This window comes from Toxotes jaculatrix, chromosome 9 (genome assembly GCF_017976425.1).
Source record: "Toxotes jaculatrix isolate fToxJac2 chromosome 9, fToxJac2.pri, whole genome shotgun sequence".
NCBI lineage: Eukaryota > Metazoa > Chordata > Actinopteri > Toxotidae > Toxotes > Toxotes jaculatrix.
In genome coordinates, this window is record NC_054402.1 from 4,416,258 (window position 1) to 4,433,282 (window position 17,025).

General features: G+C 29.5%; 1 protein-coding gene across 1 annotated transcript in view; it reads left to right on the top strand.

Annotated features, from left to right (window-relative positions):
* The window catches only part of pih1d2 (PIH1 domain containing 2), a 33,779-nt gene extending 16,907 nt beyond the window's left edge, over positions 1 to 16,872 (top strand). The window contains exons 2-5 of the mRNA XM_041046841.1: positions 15,562 to 15,688; positions 15,794 to 16,021; positions 16,160 to 16,431; positions 16,587 to 16,872. Coding sequence (XP_040902775.1) covers positions 15,562 to 15,688; positions 15,794 to 16,021; positions 16,160 to 16,431; positions 16,587 to 16,721 — 762 coding nt within the window. The 3' untranslated portion in view covers positions 16,722 to 16,872. The remainder of the gene's footprint in view (positions 1 to 15,561; positions 15,689 to 15,793; positions 16,022 to 16,159; positions 16,432 to 16,586) is intronic.
* Positions 16,873 to 17,025: the final 153 nt, after the last annotated feature.

The following is a 17,025-nucleotide window of genomic DNA, read 5'->3' on the forward strand; positions in this document are numbered from 1 at the left end:
CATAAAAAACGTCATAGTATAGTAAGGCGTCAAAATCGGCCAAAAAAAGTCAAAAAAAATTTTGACCACAAAATGTCATAAAAAACGTCATAGTATAGTAAGGCGTCAAAATCGGCCAAAAAAAGTCAAAAAAAATTTTGACCTCAAAATGTCATAAAAAACGTCATAGTATAGTAAGGCGTTTTTTTTCGACCAAAAAAATGAAAAAAATTTTTTGACCTCAAAATGTCATAAAAAACGTCATAGTATAGTAAGGCGTTTTTTTCGGCAAAAAAAAGTCAAAAATTTTTTTGACCTCAAAATGTCATAAAAAACGTCATAGTATAGTAAGGCGTTTTTTTCGACCAAAAAAATGAAAAAATTTTTTTGACCTCAAAATTTCATAAAAAACGTCATAGTATAGTAAGGCGTTTTTTTCGACCAAAAAAATGAAAAAAATTTTTTGACCACAAAATGTCATAAAAAACGTCATAGTATAGTAAGGCGTCAAAATCGGCCAAAAAAAGTCAAAAAAATTTTTGACCTCAAAATGTCATAAAAAACGTCATAGTATAGTAAGGCGTCAAAATCGGCCAAAAAAAGTCAAAAAAATTTTTGACCTCAAAATGTCATAAAAAACGTCATAGTATAGTAAGGCGTTTTTTTCGACCAAAAAAATGAAAAAAATTTTTTGACCTCAAAATGTCATAAAAAACGTCATAGTATAGTAAGGCGTCAAAATCGGCCAAAAAAAGTCAAAAAAATTTTTGACCTCAAAATGTCATAAAAAACGTCATAGTATAGTAAGGCGTTTTTTTCGACCAAAAAAAGTCAAAAAAATTTTTGACCTCAAAATGTCATAAAAAACGTCATAGTATAGTAAGGCGTTTTTTTTGACCAAAAAAAGTCAACATTTTTTTTGACCTCAAAATGTCATTAAAAAGGTCATAGTATAGTAAGGCGTCAAAATCGGCCAAAAAAAGTCAAAAAAATTTTTGACCTCAAAATTTCATAAAAAATGTCATAGTATAGTAAGGCGTTTTTTTCGACCAAAAAAATGAGAAAATTTTTTTGACCTCAAAATGTCATAAAAAACGTCATAGTATAGTAAGGCGTCAAACTCGGCCAAAAAAATGAAAAAATTTTTTTGACCTCAAAATGTCATAAAAAACGTCATAGTATAGTAAGGCGTTTTTTTCGGCAAAAAAAAGTCAAAATTTTTTTTGACCTCAAAATGTCATAAAAAACGTCATAGTATAGTAAGGCATTTTTTTCAACCAAAAATAGTCAAAAAATTTTTTGACCTCAAAATGTCATAAAAAACGTCATAGTATAGTAAGGCGTCAAAATCGGCCAAAAAAATGAAAAATTTTTTTTGACCTCAAAATGTCATAAAAAACGTCATAGTATAGTAAGGCGTTTTTTTCGACCAAAAAAATGAAAAAAAATTTTTGACCTCAAAATGTCATAAAAAACGTCATAGTATAGTAAGGCGTTTTTTTCGGCCAAAAAAAGTCAAAATTTTTTTTGACCTCAAAATGTCATAAAAAACGTCATAGTATAGTAAGGCGTTTTTTTCGACCAAAAAAAGTCAAAAAATTTTTTGACCTCAAAATGTCATAAAAAACGTCATAGTATAGTAAAGCGTCAAAATCGGCCAAAAAAAGTCAAAAAAATTTTTGACCTCAAAATGTCATAAAAAACGTCATAGTATAGTGAGGCGTTTTTTTCGGCCAAAAAAATGAAAAAATTTTTTTGACCTCAAAATGTCATAAAAAACGTCATAGTATACTAAGGCGTTTTTTTCGGCAAAAAAAAGTCAAAATTTTTTTTGACCTCAAAATGTCATAAAAAACGTCATAGTATAGTAAGGCGTCAAAATCGGCCAAAAAAAGTCAAAAAATTTTTTGACCTCAAAATGTCATAAAAAACGTCATAGTATAGTAAAGCGTCAAAATCGGCCAAAAAAAGTCAAAAAAATTTTTGACCTCAAAATGTCATAAAAAACGTCATAGTATAGTAAGGCGTCAAAATCGGCCAAAAAAATGAAAAAATTTTTTTTGACCTCAAAATGTCATAAAAAACGTCATAGTATAGTAAGGCGTCAAAATCGGCCAAAAAAATGAAAAAATTTTTTTTGACCTCAAAATGTCATAAAAAACGTCATAGTATAGTAAGGCGTTTTTTTCAACCAAAAAAAGTCAAAAAATTTTTTGACCTCAAAATGTCATAAAAAACGTCATAGTATAGTAAAGCGTCAAAATCGGCCAAAAAAAGTCAAAAAAATTTTTGACCTCAAAATGTCATAAAAAACGTCATAGTATAGTAAGGCGTCAAAATCGGCCAAAAAAATGAAAAAATTTTTTTGACCTCAAAATGTCATAAAAAATGTCATAGTATAGTAAGGCGTTTTTTTCGGCCAAAAAAAGTCAAAATTTTTTTTGACCTCAAAATGTCATAAAAAACGTCATAGTACAGTAAGGCGTTTTTTTCGACCAAAAAAATGAAACATTTTTTTTTGACCTCAAAATGTCATAAAAAACGTCATAGTATAGTAAGGCGTCAAAATCGGCCAAAAAAAGTCAAAATTTTTTTTGACCTCAAAATGTTATAAAAAACGTCATAGTATAGTAAGGTGTTTTTTTCGACCAAAAAAATGAAAAAAAATTTTTGACCTCAAAATGTCATAAAAAACGTCATAGTATAGTAAGGCGTTTTTTTCGGCAAAAAAATGAAAAAAAATTTTTTGACCTCAAAATGTCATAAAAAACGTCATAGTATAGTAAGGCGTTTTTTTCCGGCCAAAAAAAGTCAAAAAAATTTTTGACCTCAAAATGTCATAAAAAACGTCATAGTATAGTAAGGCGTTTTTTTCTGCCAAAAAAATGAAAAAAATTTTTTGACCTCAAAATGTCATAAAAAACGTCATAGTATAGTAAGGCGTTTTTTTCGACCAAAAAAATGAAAAAAAATTTTTGACCTCAAAATGTCATAAAAAACGTCATAGTATAGTAAGGCGTTTTTTTCCGCCAAAAAAATGAAAAAATTTTTTTGACCTCAAAATGTCATAAAAAACGTCATAGTATAGTAAGGCGTTTTTTTTGACCAAAAAAAGTCAAATTTTTTTTGACCTCAAAATGTCATAAAAAACGTCATAGTATAGTAAAGCGTCAAAATCGGCCAAAAAAATGAAAAAAATTTTTTGACCTCAAAATGTCATAAAAAATGTCATAGTATAGTAAGGCGTTTTTTTCGGCCAAAAAAAGTCAAAATTTTTTTTGACCTCAAAATGTCATAAAAAACGTCATAGTACAGTAAGGCGTTTTTTTCGACCAAAAAAATGAAACATTTTTTTTGACCTCAAAATGTCATAAAAAACGTCATAGTATAGTAAGGCGTTTTTTTCGACCAAAAAAATGAAAAAAATTTTTTTGACCTCAAAATGTCATTAAAAACGTCATAGTATAGTAAGGCGTTTTTTTCGACCAAAAAAAGTCAAAAAATTTTTTGACCTCAAAATGTCATAAAAAACGTCATAGTATAGTAAAGCGTCAAAATCGGCCAAAAAAAGTCAAAAAAATTTTTGACCTCAAAATGTCATAAAAAACGTCATAGTATAGTAAGGCGTCAAAATCGGCCAAAAAAAGTCAAAAATTTTTTTGACCTCAAAATGTCATAAAAAACGTCATAGTACAGTAAGGCGTTTTTTTCGACCAAAAAAATGAAACATTTTTTTTGACCTCAAAATGTCATAAAAAACGTCATAGTATAGTAAGGCGTCAAAATCGGCCAAAAAAAGTCAAAATTTTTTTTGACCTCAAAATTTCATAAAAAACGTCATAGTATAGTAAGGTGTTTTTTTCGACCAAAAAAATGAAAAAAAATTTTTGACCTCAAAATGTCATAAAAAACGTCATAGTATAGTAAGGCGTTTTTTTCGGCAAAAAAATGAAAAAAAAATTTTTGACCTCAAAATGTCATAAAAAACGTCATAGTATAGTAAGGCGTTTTTTTCCGGCCAAAAAAAGTCAAAAAAATTTTTGACCTCAAAATGTCATAAAAAACGTCATAGTATAGTAAGGCGTTTTTTTCTGCCAAAAAAATGAAAAAAATTTTTTGACCTCAAAATGTCATAAAAAACGTCATAGTATAGTAAGGCGTTTTTTTCGTCCAAAAAAATGAAAAAAAATTTTTGACCTCAAAATGTCATAAAAAACGTCATAGTATAGTAAGGCGTTTTTTTCCGCCAAAAAAATGAAAAATTTTTTTTGACCTCAAAATGTCATAAAAAACGTCATAGTATAGTAAGGCGTTTTTTTCGACCAAAAAAAGTCAAATTTTTTTTGACCTCAAAATGTCATAAAAAACGTCATAGTATAGTAAAGCGTCAAAATCGGCCAAAAAAAGTCAAAAAAAATTTTGACCTCAAAATGTCATAAAAAACGTCATAGTATAGTAAGGCGTCAAAATCGGCCAAAAAAATGAAAAAATTTTTTTGACCTCAAAATGTCATAAAAAATGTCATAGTATAGTAAGGCGTTTTTTTCGGCCAAAAAAATGAAAAAATTTTTTTGACCTCAAAATGTCATAAAAAACGTCATAGTATAGTAAGGCGTCAAACTCGGCCAAAAAAATGAAAAATTTTTTTTGACCTCAAAATGTCATAAAAAACGTCATAGTATAGTAAGGCGTTTTTTTCGGCAAAAAAAAGTCAAAATTTTTTTTGACCTCAAAATGTCATAAAAAACGTCATAGTATAGTAAGGCATTTTTTTCAACCAAAAAAAGTCAAAAAATTTTTTGACCTCAAAATGTCATAAAAAACGTCATAGTATAGTAAGGCGTCAAAATCGGCCAAAAAAATGAAAAATTTTTTTTGACCTCAAAATGTCATAAAAAACGTCATAGTATAGTAAGGCGTTTTTTTCGACCAAAAAAATGAAAAAAAATTTTTGACCTCAAAATGTCATAAAAAACGTCATAGTATAGTAAGGCGTTTTTTTCGGCCAAAAAAAGTCAAAATTTTTTTTGACCTCAAAATGTCATAAAAAACGTCATAGTATAGTAAGGCGTTTTTTTCGACCAAAAAAAGTCAAAAAATTTTTTGACCTCAAAATGTCATAAAAAACGTCATAGTATAGTAAAGCGTCAAAATCGGCCAAAAAAAGTCAAAAAAATTTTTGACCTCAAAATGTCATAAAAAACGTCATAGTATAGTGAGGCGTTTTTTTCGGCCAAAAAAATGAAAAAATTTTTTTGACCTCAAAATGTCATAAAAAACGTCATAGTATACTAAGGCGTTTTTTTCGGCAAAAAAAAGTCAAAATTTTTTTTGACCTCAAAATGTCATAAAAAACGTCATAGTATAGTAAGGCGTCAAAATCGGCCAAAAAAAGTCAAAAAATTTTTTGACCTCAAAATGTCATAAAAAACGTCATAGTATAGTAAAGCGTCAAAATCGGCCAAAAAAAGTCAAAAAAATTTTTGACCTCAAAATGTCATAAAAAACGTCATAGTATAGTAAGGCGTCAAAATCGGCCAAAAAAATGAAAAATTTTTTTTGACCTCAAAATGTCATAAAAAACGTCATAGTATAGTAAGGCGTTTTTTTCAACCAAAAAAAGTCAAAAAAATTTTTGACCTCAAAATGTCATAAAAAACGTCATAGTATAGTAAAGCGTCAAAATCGGCCAAAAAAAGTCAAAAAAATTTTTGACCTCAAAATGTCATAAAAAACGTCATAGTATAGTAAGGCGTCAAAATCGGCCAAAAAAATGAAAAAATTTTTTTGACCTCAAAATGTCATAAAAAATGTCATAGTATAGTAAGGCGTTTTTTTCGGCCAAAAAAAGTCAAAATTTTTTTTGACCTCAAAATGTCATAAAAAACGTCATAGTACAGTAAGGCGTTTTTTTCGACCAAAAAAATGAAACATTTTTTTTTGACCTCAAAATGTCATAAAAAACGTCATAGTATAGTAAGGCGTCAAAATCGGCCAAAAAAATGAAAAAATTTTTTTGACCTCAAAATGTCATAAAAAACGTCATAGTATAGTAAGGCGTTTTTTTCGGCCAAAAAAAGTCAAAAATTTTTTTGACCTCAAAATGTCATAAAAAACGTCATAGTACAGTAAGGCGTTTTTTTCGACCAAAAAAATGAAACATTTTTTTTGACCTCAAAATGTCATAAAAAACGTCATAGTATAGTAAGGCGTCAAAATCGGCCAAAAAAAGTCAAAATTTTTTTTGACCTCAAAATTTCATAAAAAACGTCATAGTATAGTAAGGTGTTTTTTTCGACCAAAAAAATGAAAAAAAAGTTTTGACCTCAAAATGTCATAAAAAACGTCATAGTATAGTAAGGCGTTTTTTTCGGCAAAAAAATGAAAAAAAATTTTTTGACCTCAAAATGTCATAAAAAACGTCATAGTATAGTAAGGCGTTTTTTTCCGGCCAAAAAAAGTCAAAAAAATTTTTGACCTCAAAATGTCATAAAAAACGTCATAGTATAGTAAGGCGTTTTTTTCTGCCAAAAAAATGAAAAAAATTTTTTGACCTCAAAATGTCATAAAAAACGTCATAGTATAGTAAGGCGTTTTTTTCATCCAAAAAAATGAAAAAAAATTTTTGACCTCAAAATGTCATAAAAAACGTCATAGTATAGTAAGGCGTTTTTTTCGGCAAAAAAATGAAAAAAAATTTTTTGACCTCAAAATGTCATAAAAAACGTCATAGTATAGTAAGGCGTTTTTTTCCGGCCAAAAAAAGTCAAAAAAATTTTTGACCTCAAAATGTCATAAAAAACGTCATAGTATAGTAAAGCGTCAAAATCGGCCAAAAAAAGTCAAAAAAATTTTTGACCTCAAAATGTCATAAAAAACGTCATAGTATAGTAAGGCGTCAAAATCGGCCAAAAAAATGAAAAATTTTTTTTGACCTCAAAATGTCATAAAAAACGTCATAGTATAGTAAGGCGTTTTTTTCAACCAAAAAAAGTCAAAAAATTTTTTGACCTCAAAATGTCATAAAAAACGTCATAGTATAGTAAAGCGTCAAAATCGGCCAAAAAAAGTCAAAAAAATTTTTGACCTCAAAATGTCATAAAAAACGTCATAGTATAGTAAGGCGTCAAAATCGGCCAAAAAAATGAAAAAATTTTTTTGACCTCAAAATGTCATAAAAAACGTCATAGTATAGTAAGGCGTTTTTTTCGACCAAAAAAATGAAAAAAAATTTTTGACCTCAAAATGTCATAAAAAACGTCATAGTATAGTAAGGCGTTTTTTTCGGCCAAAAAAAGTCAAAATTTTTTTTGACCTCAAAATGTCATAAAAAACGTCATAGTATAGTAAGGCGTTTTTTTTCGACCAAAAAAAGTCAAAAAATTTTTTGACCTCAAAATGTCATAAAAAACGTCATAGTATAGTAAAGCGTCAAAATCGGCCAAAAAAAGTCAAAAAAATTTTTGACCTCAAAATGTCATAAAAAACGTCATAGTATAGTGAGGCGTTTTTTTCGGCCAAAAAAATGAAAAAAATTTTTTGACCTCAAAATGTCATAAAAAACGTCATAGTATACTAAGGCGTTTTTTTCGGCAAAAAAAAGTCAAAATTTTTTTTGACCTCAAAATGTCATAAAAAACGTCATAGTATAGTAAGGCGTCAAAATCGGCCAAAAAAAGTCAAAAAATTTTTTGACCTCAAAATGTCATAAAAAACGTCATAGTATAGTAAAGCGTCAAAATCGGCCAAAAAAAGTCAAAAAAATTTTTGACCTCAAAATGTCATAAAAAACGTCATAGTATAGTAAGGCGTCAAAATCGGCCAAAAAAATGAAAAATTTTTTTTGACCTCAAAATGTCATAAAAAACGTCATAGTATAGTAAGGCGTTTTTTTCAACCAAAAAAAGTCAAAAAAATTTTTGACCTCAAAATGTCATAAAAAACGTCATAGTATAGTAAAGCGTCAAAATCGGCCAAAAAAAGTCAAAAAAATTTTTGACCTCAAAATGTCATAAAAAACGTCATAGTATAGTAAGGCGTCAAAATCGGCCAAAAAAATGAAAAAATTTTTTTGACCTCAAAATGTCATAAAAAATGTCATAGTATAGTAAGGCGTTTTTTTCGGCCAAAAAAAGTCAAAATTTTTTTTGACCTCAAAATGTCATAAAAAACGTCATAGTACAGTAAGGCGTTTTTTTCGACCAAAAAAATGAAACATTTTTTTTTGACCTCAAAATGTCATAAAAAACGTCATAGTATAGTAAGGCGTCAAAATCGGCCAAAAAAATGAAAAAATTTTTTTGACCTCAAAATGTCATAAAAAACGTCATAGTATAGTAAGGCGTTTTTTTCCGGCCAAAAAAAGTCAAAAAAATTTTTGACCTCAAAATGTCATAAAAAACGTCATAGTATAGTAAAGCGTCAAAATCGGCCAAAAAAAGTCAAAAAAATTTTTGACCTCAAAATGTCATAAAAAACGTCATAGTATAGTAAGGCGTCAAAATCGGCCAAAAAAATGAAAAATTTTTTTTGACCTCAAAATGTCATAAAAAACGTCATAGTATAGTAAGGCGTTTTTTTCAACCAAAAAAAGTCAAAAAATTTTTTGACCTCAAAATGTCATAAAAAACGTCATAGTATAGTAAAGCGTCAAAATCGGCCAAAAAAAGTCAAAAAATTTTTTGACCTCAAAATGTCATAAAAAACGTCATAGTATAGTAAGGCGTCAAAATCGGCCAAAAAAATGAAAAATTTTTTTTGACCTCAAAATGTCATAAAAAACGTCATAGTATAGTAAGGCGTTTTTTTCGACCAAAAAAATGAAAAAAAATTTTTGACCTCAAAATGTCATAAAAAACGTCATAGTATAGTAAGGCGTTTTTTTCGGCCAAAAAAAGTCAAAATTTTTTTTGACCTCAAAATGTCATAAAAAACGTCATAGTATAGTAAGGCGTTTTTTTCGACCAAAAAAAGTCAAAAAATTTTTTGACCTCAAAATGTCATAAAAAACGTCATAGTATAGTAAAGCGTCAAAATCGGCCAAAAAAAGTCAAAAAAATTTTTGACCTCAAAATGTCATAAAAAACGTCATAGTATAGTGAGGCGTTTTTTTCGGCCAAAAAAATGAAAAAATTTTTTTGACCTCAAAATGTCATAAAAAACGTCATAGTATACTAAGGCGTTTTTTTCGGCAAAAAAAAGTCAAAATTTTTTTTGACCTCAAAATGTCATAAAAAACGTCATAGTACAGTAAGGCGTTTTTTTCGACCAAAAAAATGAAACATTTTTTTTTGACCTCAAAATGTCATAAAAAACGTCATAGTATAGTAAGGCGTCAAAATCGGCCAAAAAAATGAAAAAATTTTTTTGACCTCAAAATGTCATAAAAAACGTCATAGTATAGTAAGGCGTTTTTTTCCGGCCAAAAAAAGTCAAAAAAATTTTTGACCTCAAAATGTCATAAAAAACGTCATAGTATAGTAAAGCGTCAAAATCGGCCAAAAAAAGTCAAAAAAATTTTTGACCTCAAAATGTCATAAAAAACGTCATAGTATAGTAAGGCGTCAAAATCGGCCAAAAAAATGAAAAATTTTTTTTGACCTCAAAATGTCATAAAAAACGTCATAGTATAGTAAGGCGTTTTTTTCAACCAAAAAAAGTCAAAAAATTTTTTGACCTCAAAATGTCATAAAAAACGTCATAGTATAGTAAAGCGTCAAAATCGGCCAAAAAAAGTCAAAAAATTTTTTGACCTCAAAATGTCATAAAAAACGTCATAGTATAGTAAGGCGTCAAAATCGGCCAAAAAAATGAAAAATTTTTTTTGACCTCAAAATGTCATAAAAAACGTCATAGTATAGTAAGGCGTTTTTTTCGACCAAAAAAATGAAAAAAAATTTTTGACCTCAAAATGTCATAAAAAACGTCATAGTATAGTAAGGCGTTTTTTTCGGCCAAAAAAAGTCAAAATTTTTTTTGACCTCAAAATGTCATAAAAAACGTCATAGTATAGTAAGGCGTTTTTTTCGACCAAAAAAAGTCAAAAAATTTTTTGACCTCAAAATGTCATAAAAAACGTCATAGTATAGTAAAGCGTCAAAATCGGCCAAAAAAAGTCAAAAAAATTTTTGACCTCAAAATGTCATAAAAAACGTCATAGTATAGTGAGGCGTTTTTTTCGGCCAAAAAAATGAAAAAATTTTTTTGACCTCAAAATGTCATAAAAAACGTCATAGTATACTAAGGCGTTTTTTTCGGCAAAAAAAAGTCAAAATTTTTTTTGACCTCAAAATGTCATAAAAAACGTCATAGTATAGTAAGGCGTCAAAATCGGCCAAAAAAAGTCAAAAAATTTTTTGACCTCAAAATGTCATAAAAAACGTCATAGTATAGTAAAGCGTCAAAATCGGCCAAAAAAAGTCAAAAAAATTTTTGACCTCAAAATGTCATAAAAAACGTCATAGTATAGTAAGGCGTCAAAATCGGCCAAAAAAATGAAAAATTTTTTTTGACCTCAAAATGTCATAAAAAACGTCATAGTATAGTAAGGCGTTTTTTTCAACCAAAAAAAGTCAAAAAAATTTTTGACCTCAAAATGTCATAAAAAACGTCATAGTATAGTAAAGCGTCAAAATCGGCCAAAAAAAGTCAAAAAAATTTTTGACCTCAAAATGTCATAAAAAACGTCATAGTATAGTAAGGCGTCAAAATCGGCCAAAAAAATGAAAAAATTTTTTTGACCTCAAAATGTCATAAAAAATGTCATAGTATAGTAAGGCGTTTTTTTCGGCCAAAAAAAGTCAAAATTTTTTTTGACCTCAAAATGTCATAAAAAACGTCATAGTACAGTAAGGCGTTTTTTTCGACCAAAAAAATGAAACATTTTTTTTTGACCTCAAAATGTCATAAAAAACGTCATAGTATAGTAAGGCGTCAAAATCGGCCAAAAAAATGAAAAAATTTTTTTGACCTCAAAATGTCATAAAAAACGTCATAGTATAGTAAGGCGTTTTTTTCGGCCAAAAAAAGTCAAAAATTTTTTTGACCTCAAAATGTCATAAAAAACGTCATAGTACAGTAAGGCGTTTTTTTCGACCAAAAAAATGAAACATTTTTTTTGACCTCAAAATGTCATAAAAAACGTCATAGTATAGTAAGGTGTTTTTTTCGACCAAAAAAATGAAAAAAAATTTTTGACCTCAAAATGTCATAAAAAACGTCATAGTATAGTAAGGCGTTTTTTTCGGCAAAAAAATGAAAAAAAATTTTTTGACCTCAAAATGTCATAAAAAACGTCATAGTATAGTAAGGCGTTTTTTTCCGGCCAAAAAAAGTCAAAAAAATTTTTGACCTCAAAATGTCATAAAAAACGTCATAGTATAGTAAGGCGTTTTTTTCTGCCAAAAAAATGAAAAAAATTTTTTGACCTCAAAATGTCATAAAAAACGTCATAGTATAGTAAGGCGTTTTTTTCGTCCAAAAAAATGAAAAAAAATTTTTGACCTCAAAATGTCATAAAAAACGTCATAGTATAGTAAGGCGTTTTTTTCGGCAAAAAAATGAAAAAAAATTTTTTGACCTCAAAATGTCATAAAAAACGTCATAGTATAGTAAGGCGTTTTTTTCCGGCCAAAAAAAGTCAAAAAAATTTTTGACCTCAAAATGTCATAAAAAACGTCATAGTATAGTAAAGCGTCAAAATCGGCCAAAAAAAGTCAAAAAAATTTTTGACCTCAAAATGTCATAAAAAACGTCATAGTATAGTAAGGCGTCAAAATCGGCCAAAAAAATGAAAAAATTTTTTTGACCTCAAAATGTCATAAAAAACGTCATAGTATAGTAAGGCGTTTTTTTCAACCAAAAAAAGTCAAAAAATTTTTTGACCTCAAAATGTCATAAAAAACGTCATAGTATAGTAAAGCGTCAAAATCGGCCAAAAAAAGTCAAAAAAATTTTTGACCTCAAAATGTCATAAAAAACGTCATAGTATAGTAAGGCGTCAAAATCGGCCAAAAAAATGAAAAAATTTTTTTGACCTCAAAATGTCATAAAAAATGTCATAGTATAGTAAGGCGTTTTTTTCGGCCAAAAAAAGTCAAAATTTTTTTTGACCTCAAAATGTCATAAAAAACGTCATAGTATAGTAAGGCGTCAAAATCGGCCAAAAAAAGTCAAAATTTTTTTTGACCTCAAAATGTTATAAAAAACGTCATAGTATAGTAAGGTGTTTTTTTCGACCAAAAAAATGAAAAAAAATTTTTGACCTCAAAATGTCATAAAAAACGTCATAGTATAGTAAGGCGTTTTTTTCGGCAAAAAAATGAAAAAAAATTTTTTGACCTCAAAATGTCATAAAAAACGTCATAGTATAGTAAGGCGTTTTTTTCCGGCCAAAAAAAGTCAAAAAAATTTTTGACCTCAAAATGTCATAAAAAACGTCATAGTATAGTAAGGCGTTTTTTTCTGCCAAAAAAATGAAAAAAATTTTTTGACCTCAAAATGTCATAAAAAACGTCATAGTATAGTAAGGCGTTTTTTTCGACCAAAAAAATGAAAAAAAATTTTTGACCTCAAAATGTCATAAAAAACGTCATAGTATAGTAAGGCGTTTTTTTCCGCCAAAAAAATGAAAAAATTTTTTTGACCTCAAAATGTCATAAAAAACGTCATAGTATAGTAAGGCGTTTTTTTTGACCAAAAAAAGTCAAATTTTTTTTGACCTCAAAATGTCATAAAAAACGTCATAGTATAGTAAAGCGTCAAAATCGGCCAAAAAAATGAAAAAATTTTTTTGACCTCAAAATGTCATAAAAAATGTCATAGTAAAGTAAGGCGTTTTTTTCGGCCAAAAAAAGTCAAAATTTTTTTTGACCTCAAAATGTCATAAAAAACGTCATAGTACAGTAAGGCGTTTTTTTCGACCAAAAAAATGAAACATTTTTTTTGACCTCAAAATGTCATAAAAAACGTCATAGTATAGTAAGGCGTTTTTTTCGACCAAAAAAATGAAAAAAATTTTTTTGACCTCAAAATGTCATTAAAAACGTCATAGTATAGTAAGGCGTTTTTTTCGACCAAAAAAAGTCAAAAAATTTTTTGACCTCAAAATGTCATAAAAAACGTCATAGTATAGTAAAGCGTCAAAATCGGCCAAAAAAAGTCAAAAAAATTTTTGACCTCAAAATGTCATAAAAAACGTCATAGTATAGTAAGGCGTCAAAATCGGCCAAAAAAAGTCAAAAATTTTTTTGACCTCAAAATGTCATAAAAAACGTCATAGTACAGTAAGGCGTTTTTTTCGACCAAAAAAATGAAACATTTTTTTTGACCTCAAAATGTCATAAAAAACGTCATAGTATAGTAAGGCGTCAAAATCGGCCAAAAAAAGTCAAAATTTTTTTTGACCTCAAAATTTCATAAAAAACGTCATAGTATAGTAAGGTGTTTTTTTCGACCAAAAAAATGAAAAAAAATTTTTGACCTCAAAATGTCATAAAAAACGTCATAGTATAGTAAGGCGTTTTTTTCGGCAAAAAAATGAAAAAAAATTTTTTGACCTCAAAATGTCATAAAAAACGTCATAGTATAGTAAGGCGTTTTTTTCCGGCCAAAAAAAGTCAAAAAAATTTTTGACCTCAAAATGTCATAAAAAACGTCATAGTATAGTAAGGCGTTTTTTTCGGCAAAAAAATGAAAAAAAATTTTTTGACCTCAAAATGTCATAAAAAACGTCATAGTATAGTAAGGCGTTTTTTTCCGGCCAAAAAAAGTCAAAAAAGTTTTTGACCTCAAAATGTCATAAAAAAACGTCATAGTATAGTAAGGCGTTTTTTTCTGCCAAAAAAATGAAAAAATTTTTTTGACCTCAAAATGTCATAAAAAACGTCATAGTATAGTAAGGCGTTTTTTTCGACCAAAAAAAGTCAAATTTTTTTTGACCTCAAAATGTCATAAAAAACGTCATAGTATAGTAAAGCGTCAAAATCGGCCAAAAAAAGTCAAAAAAAATTTTGACCTCAAAATGTCATAAAAAACGTCATAGTATAGTAAGGCGTCAAAATCGGCCAAAAAAATGAAAAAATTTTTTTGACCTCAAAATGTCATAAAAAATGTCATAGTATAGTAAGGCGTTTTTTTCGGCCAAAAAAATGAAAAAAATTTTTTGACCTCAAAATGTCATAAAAAACGTCATAGTATAGTAAGGCGTTTTTTTCGGCAAAAAAATGAAAAAAAATTTTTTGACCTCAAAATGTCATAAAAAACGTCATAGTATAGTAAGGCGTTTTTTTCCGGCCAAAAAAAGTCAAAAAAGTTTTTGACCTCAAAATGTCATAAAAAAACGTCATAGTATAGTAAGGCGTTTTTTTCTGCCAAAAAAATGAAAAAATTTTTTTGACCTCAAAATGTCATAAAAAACGTCATAGTGTAGTAAGGCGTTTTTTTCGACCAAAAAAATGAAAAAAATTTTTTGACCTCAAAATGTCATAAAAAACGTCATAGTATAGTAAGGCGTTTTTTTCGACCAAAAAAAGTCTAATTTTTTTTTGACCTCAAAATGTCATAAAAAACGTCAAAGTATAGTAAGGCGTTTTTTTCCGCCAAAAAAAGTCAAATTTTTTTTTGACCTCAAAATGTCATAAAAAACGTCATAGTATAGTAAGGCGTTTTTTTCGACCAAAAAAAGTCTAATTTTTTTTGACCTCAAAATGTCATAAAAAACGTCATAGTATAGTAAGGCGTTTTTTTCGACCAAAAAAATGAAAAAAATTTTTTGACCTCAAAATGTCATAAAAAACGTCATAGTATAGTAAGGCGTTTTTTTCGGCCAAAAAAAGTCAAAAAAATTTTTGACCTCAAAATATCATAAAAAACGTCATAGTATAGTAAGGCGTTTTTTTCAACCAAAAAAAGTCAAAAAATTTTTTGACCTCAAAATGTCATAAAAAACGTCATAGTATAGTAAAGCGTCAAAATCGGCCAAAAAAAGTCAAAAAAAATTTTGACCTCAAAATGTCATAAAAAACGTCATAGTATAGTAAGGCGTCAAAATCGGCCATAAAAAGTCAAATGACATGACAAAGATCTGACAGGCTGATTTGAGTAATATCTATGAGTCTGTCTACTAAGTTTGGATCGAAAAAATCTTGCTCTATTAATTCATCTACAGATTATCCTATTGATTGTTTGGTCTTTAAAATTTCAGTGAAAAGTGAAAAAGGCGCATCGCATGCTCTCAAAGCCCTTTGCAGCATTTTCAGATGTTTTGTCTAACCACAGTTAAACCCCCATAGACATTTGCTCACCATCAGAGGAGGCAGAAAATTATTCATTATTGAGGCTGGAACCTGTGCATTTTTTTGGCATTTTTACTTAAAATTTTACCTAAATGATGAGTTGACTATTAAAGTTGTTGCCATTTACTTACTTAATTACTCCTTTCAGCTCTACTGTCTACCCATTAAGACAAAACTTCTGACTTTTACAACACACAATGAAGCTGTGACATCTGTTTCCATTTATAGGTTAGAGATAGGCTGTGTTTTGACAGCTTTTTGGTTTACAGTACATATGTGTTCTCAACAGGAGCCCAAGAAAGGGTTGCTGTATATAAACATATGCAGCTGGAAACGTGTGCCTGCACCTCAGGATCCCAGCAAGCCATTACCTTTATGTGCAGGAAAACTGGAAACAGACACAAATGAAAGTCATGGTAAAAGACAAAGCTGTGCTGTTGCACAGGCTACAGAATTGGCCTTTCAGTTACACGATACAAACAGGAAAACTAACTAATAAATTGGACGTTTTCCCTCCGCAGGCTTGTACACTCTGTTGGACGTAGCGTTAAACCCTGCAGTGCTGGAGGAAAGTAAGAAAGACAAAACAGAAGTCTATGTGCTGGCCCTCAGCTTTGCCCAGCAGCAGCATGGGTTGAGGTTATCTCAACAGTACAGTGTCATCAGCTGTAGCCCGAAAAGTAGCCCAGATGACTTCCACCGCCGCCTTGGGTTTCAGCAGCAGCCCAACACCTCCAAACCTGACGCAGGTACAGCAATAACTGTCATACCCTGATAAGCTGCTGCAAGCCCTTTCTATTGGAGCTGTTTTCCATTGCTGCTGTAGGTGAATCATCTTTCACCTTCAACCACAGTTTCTAATAATCTATTGCACTACATTCTTACAGCCATTCAAACCCCAGCTACCCTCCTGCAGCAGATCTCTTCTCTACGTTCAGAGAAACAAGATGAACCGGCAGCCCAAATTATCTGTAGACCTGCAGAGCTCAAAAAGAAGGGTTTGATCCAGGTCATCTCCACCACTTTTGTGCAGCCTCAGAAGCCAGAGCACCAACTTGAGGTGAAGCCTGATATAGCAGGCATTCCTCGCAGCATTGAGCTGACAGTAGAGCTGCCAAACGTTTGTTCCATGTCAGAGTGCCTACTGAGAATCTCCAAGGTTAGGGGTTACACACTTCCCTGAACAGAGTTATAATGAACCACTTTACAATACAGTGTGTTTCAGTGTATAGTTGGATGTCATAAAAAATACATAACTGACCTGTCCCCAGTGTTGTGAGTCTTATAATGTGCTGAACGTATTTTCTTCTGCAGGATGATGTCTTACTGGAAGTGGAGGATGTTTACTATTTGCTTCTGGAGTTTCCAAAAACTGTAAATGAAGACACAGCATCTGCCATCTTTAACAAGAAGAAACGCAGGCTTACACTGAAAGTGGATGTTTTGTGATCATTTGCTTTAATGGAGAAACAACCAACAATTCTGACCCTGAAAATACCTGAAAAAGTAAATTACCAAAACAAACTAAATTTCTTCTCTGTAGTCTGAACATCCTTGAGAACACAATACATTATGAAAAATAACTACCCTTTAAACTGATCCCTCCCAAAACTAAAATGTTTTTCTGAAATAAATATGTCTCTGTGTGGGTTGATCTGCAGAAACAAATTTAATTCCTAACCCAAAAAACATTAACTGACTTTAACAACAATCTGTGGGTTCCGTTTATTAATGTGTGGGTGTATGAGCAGAG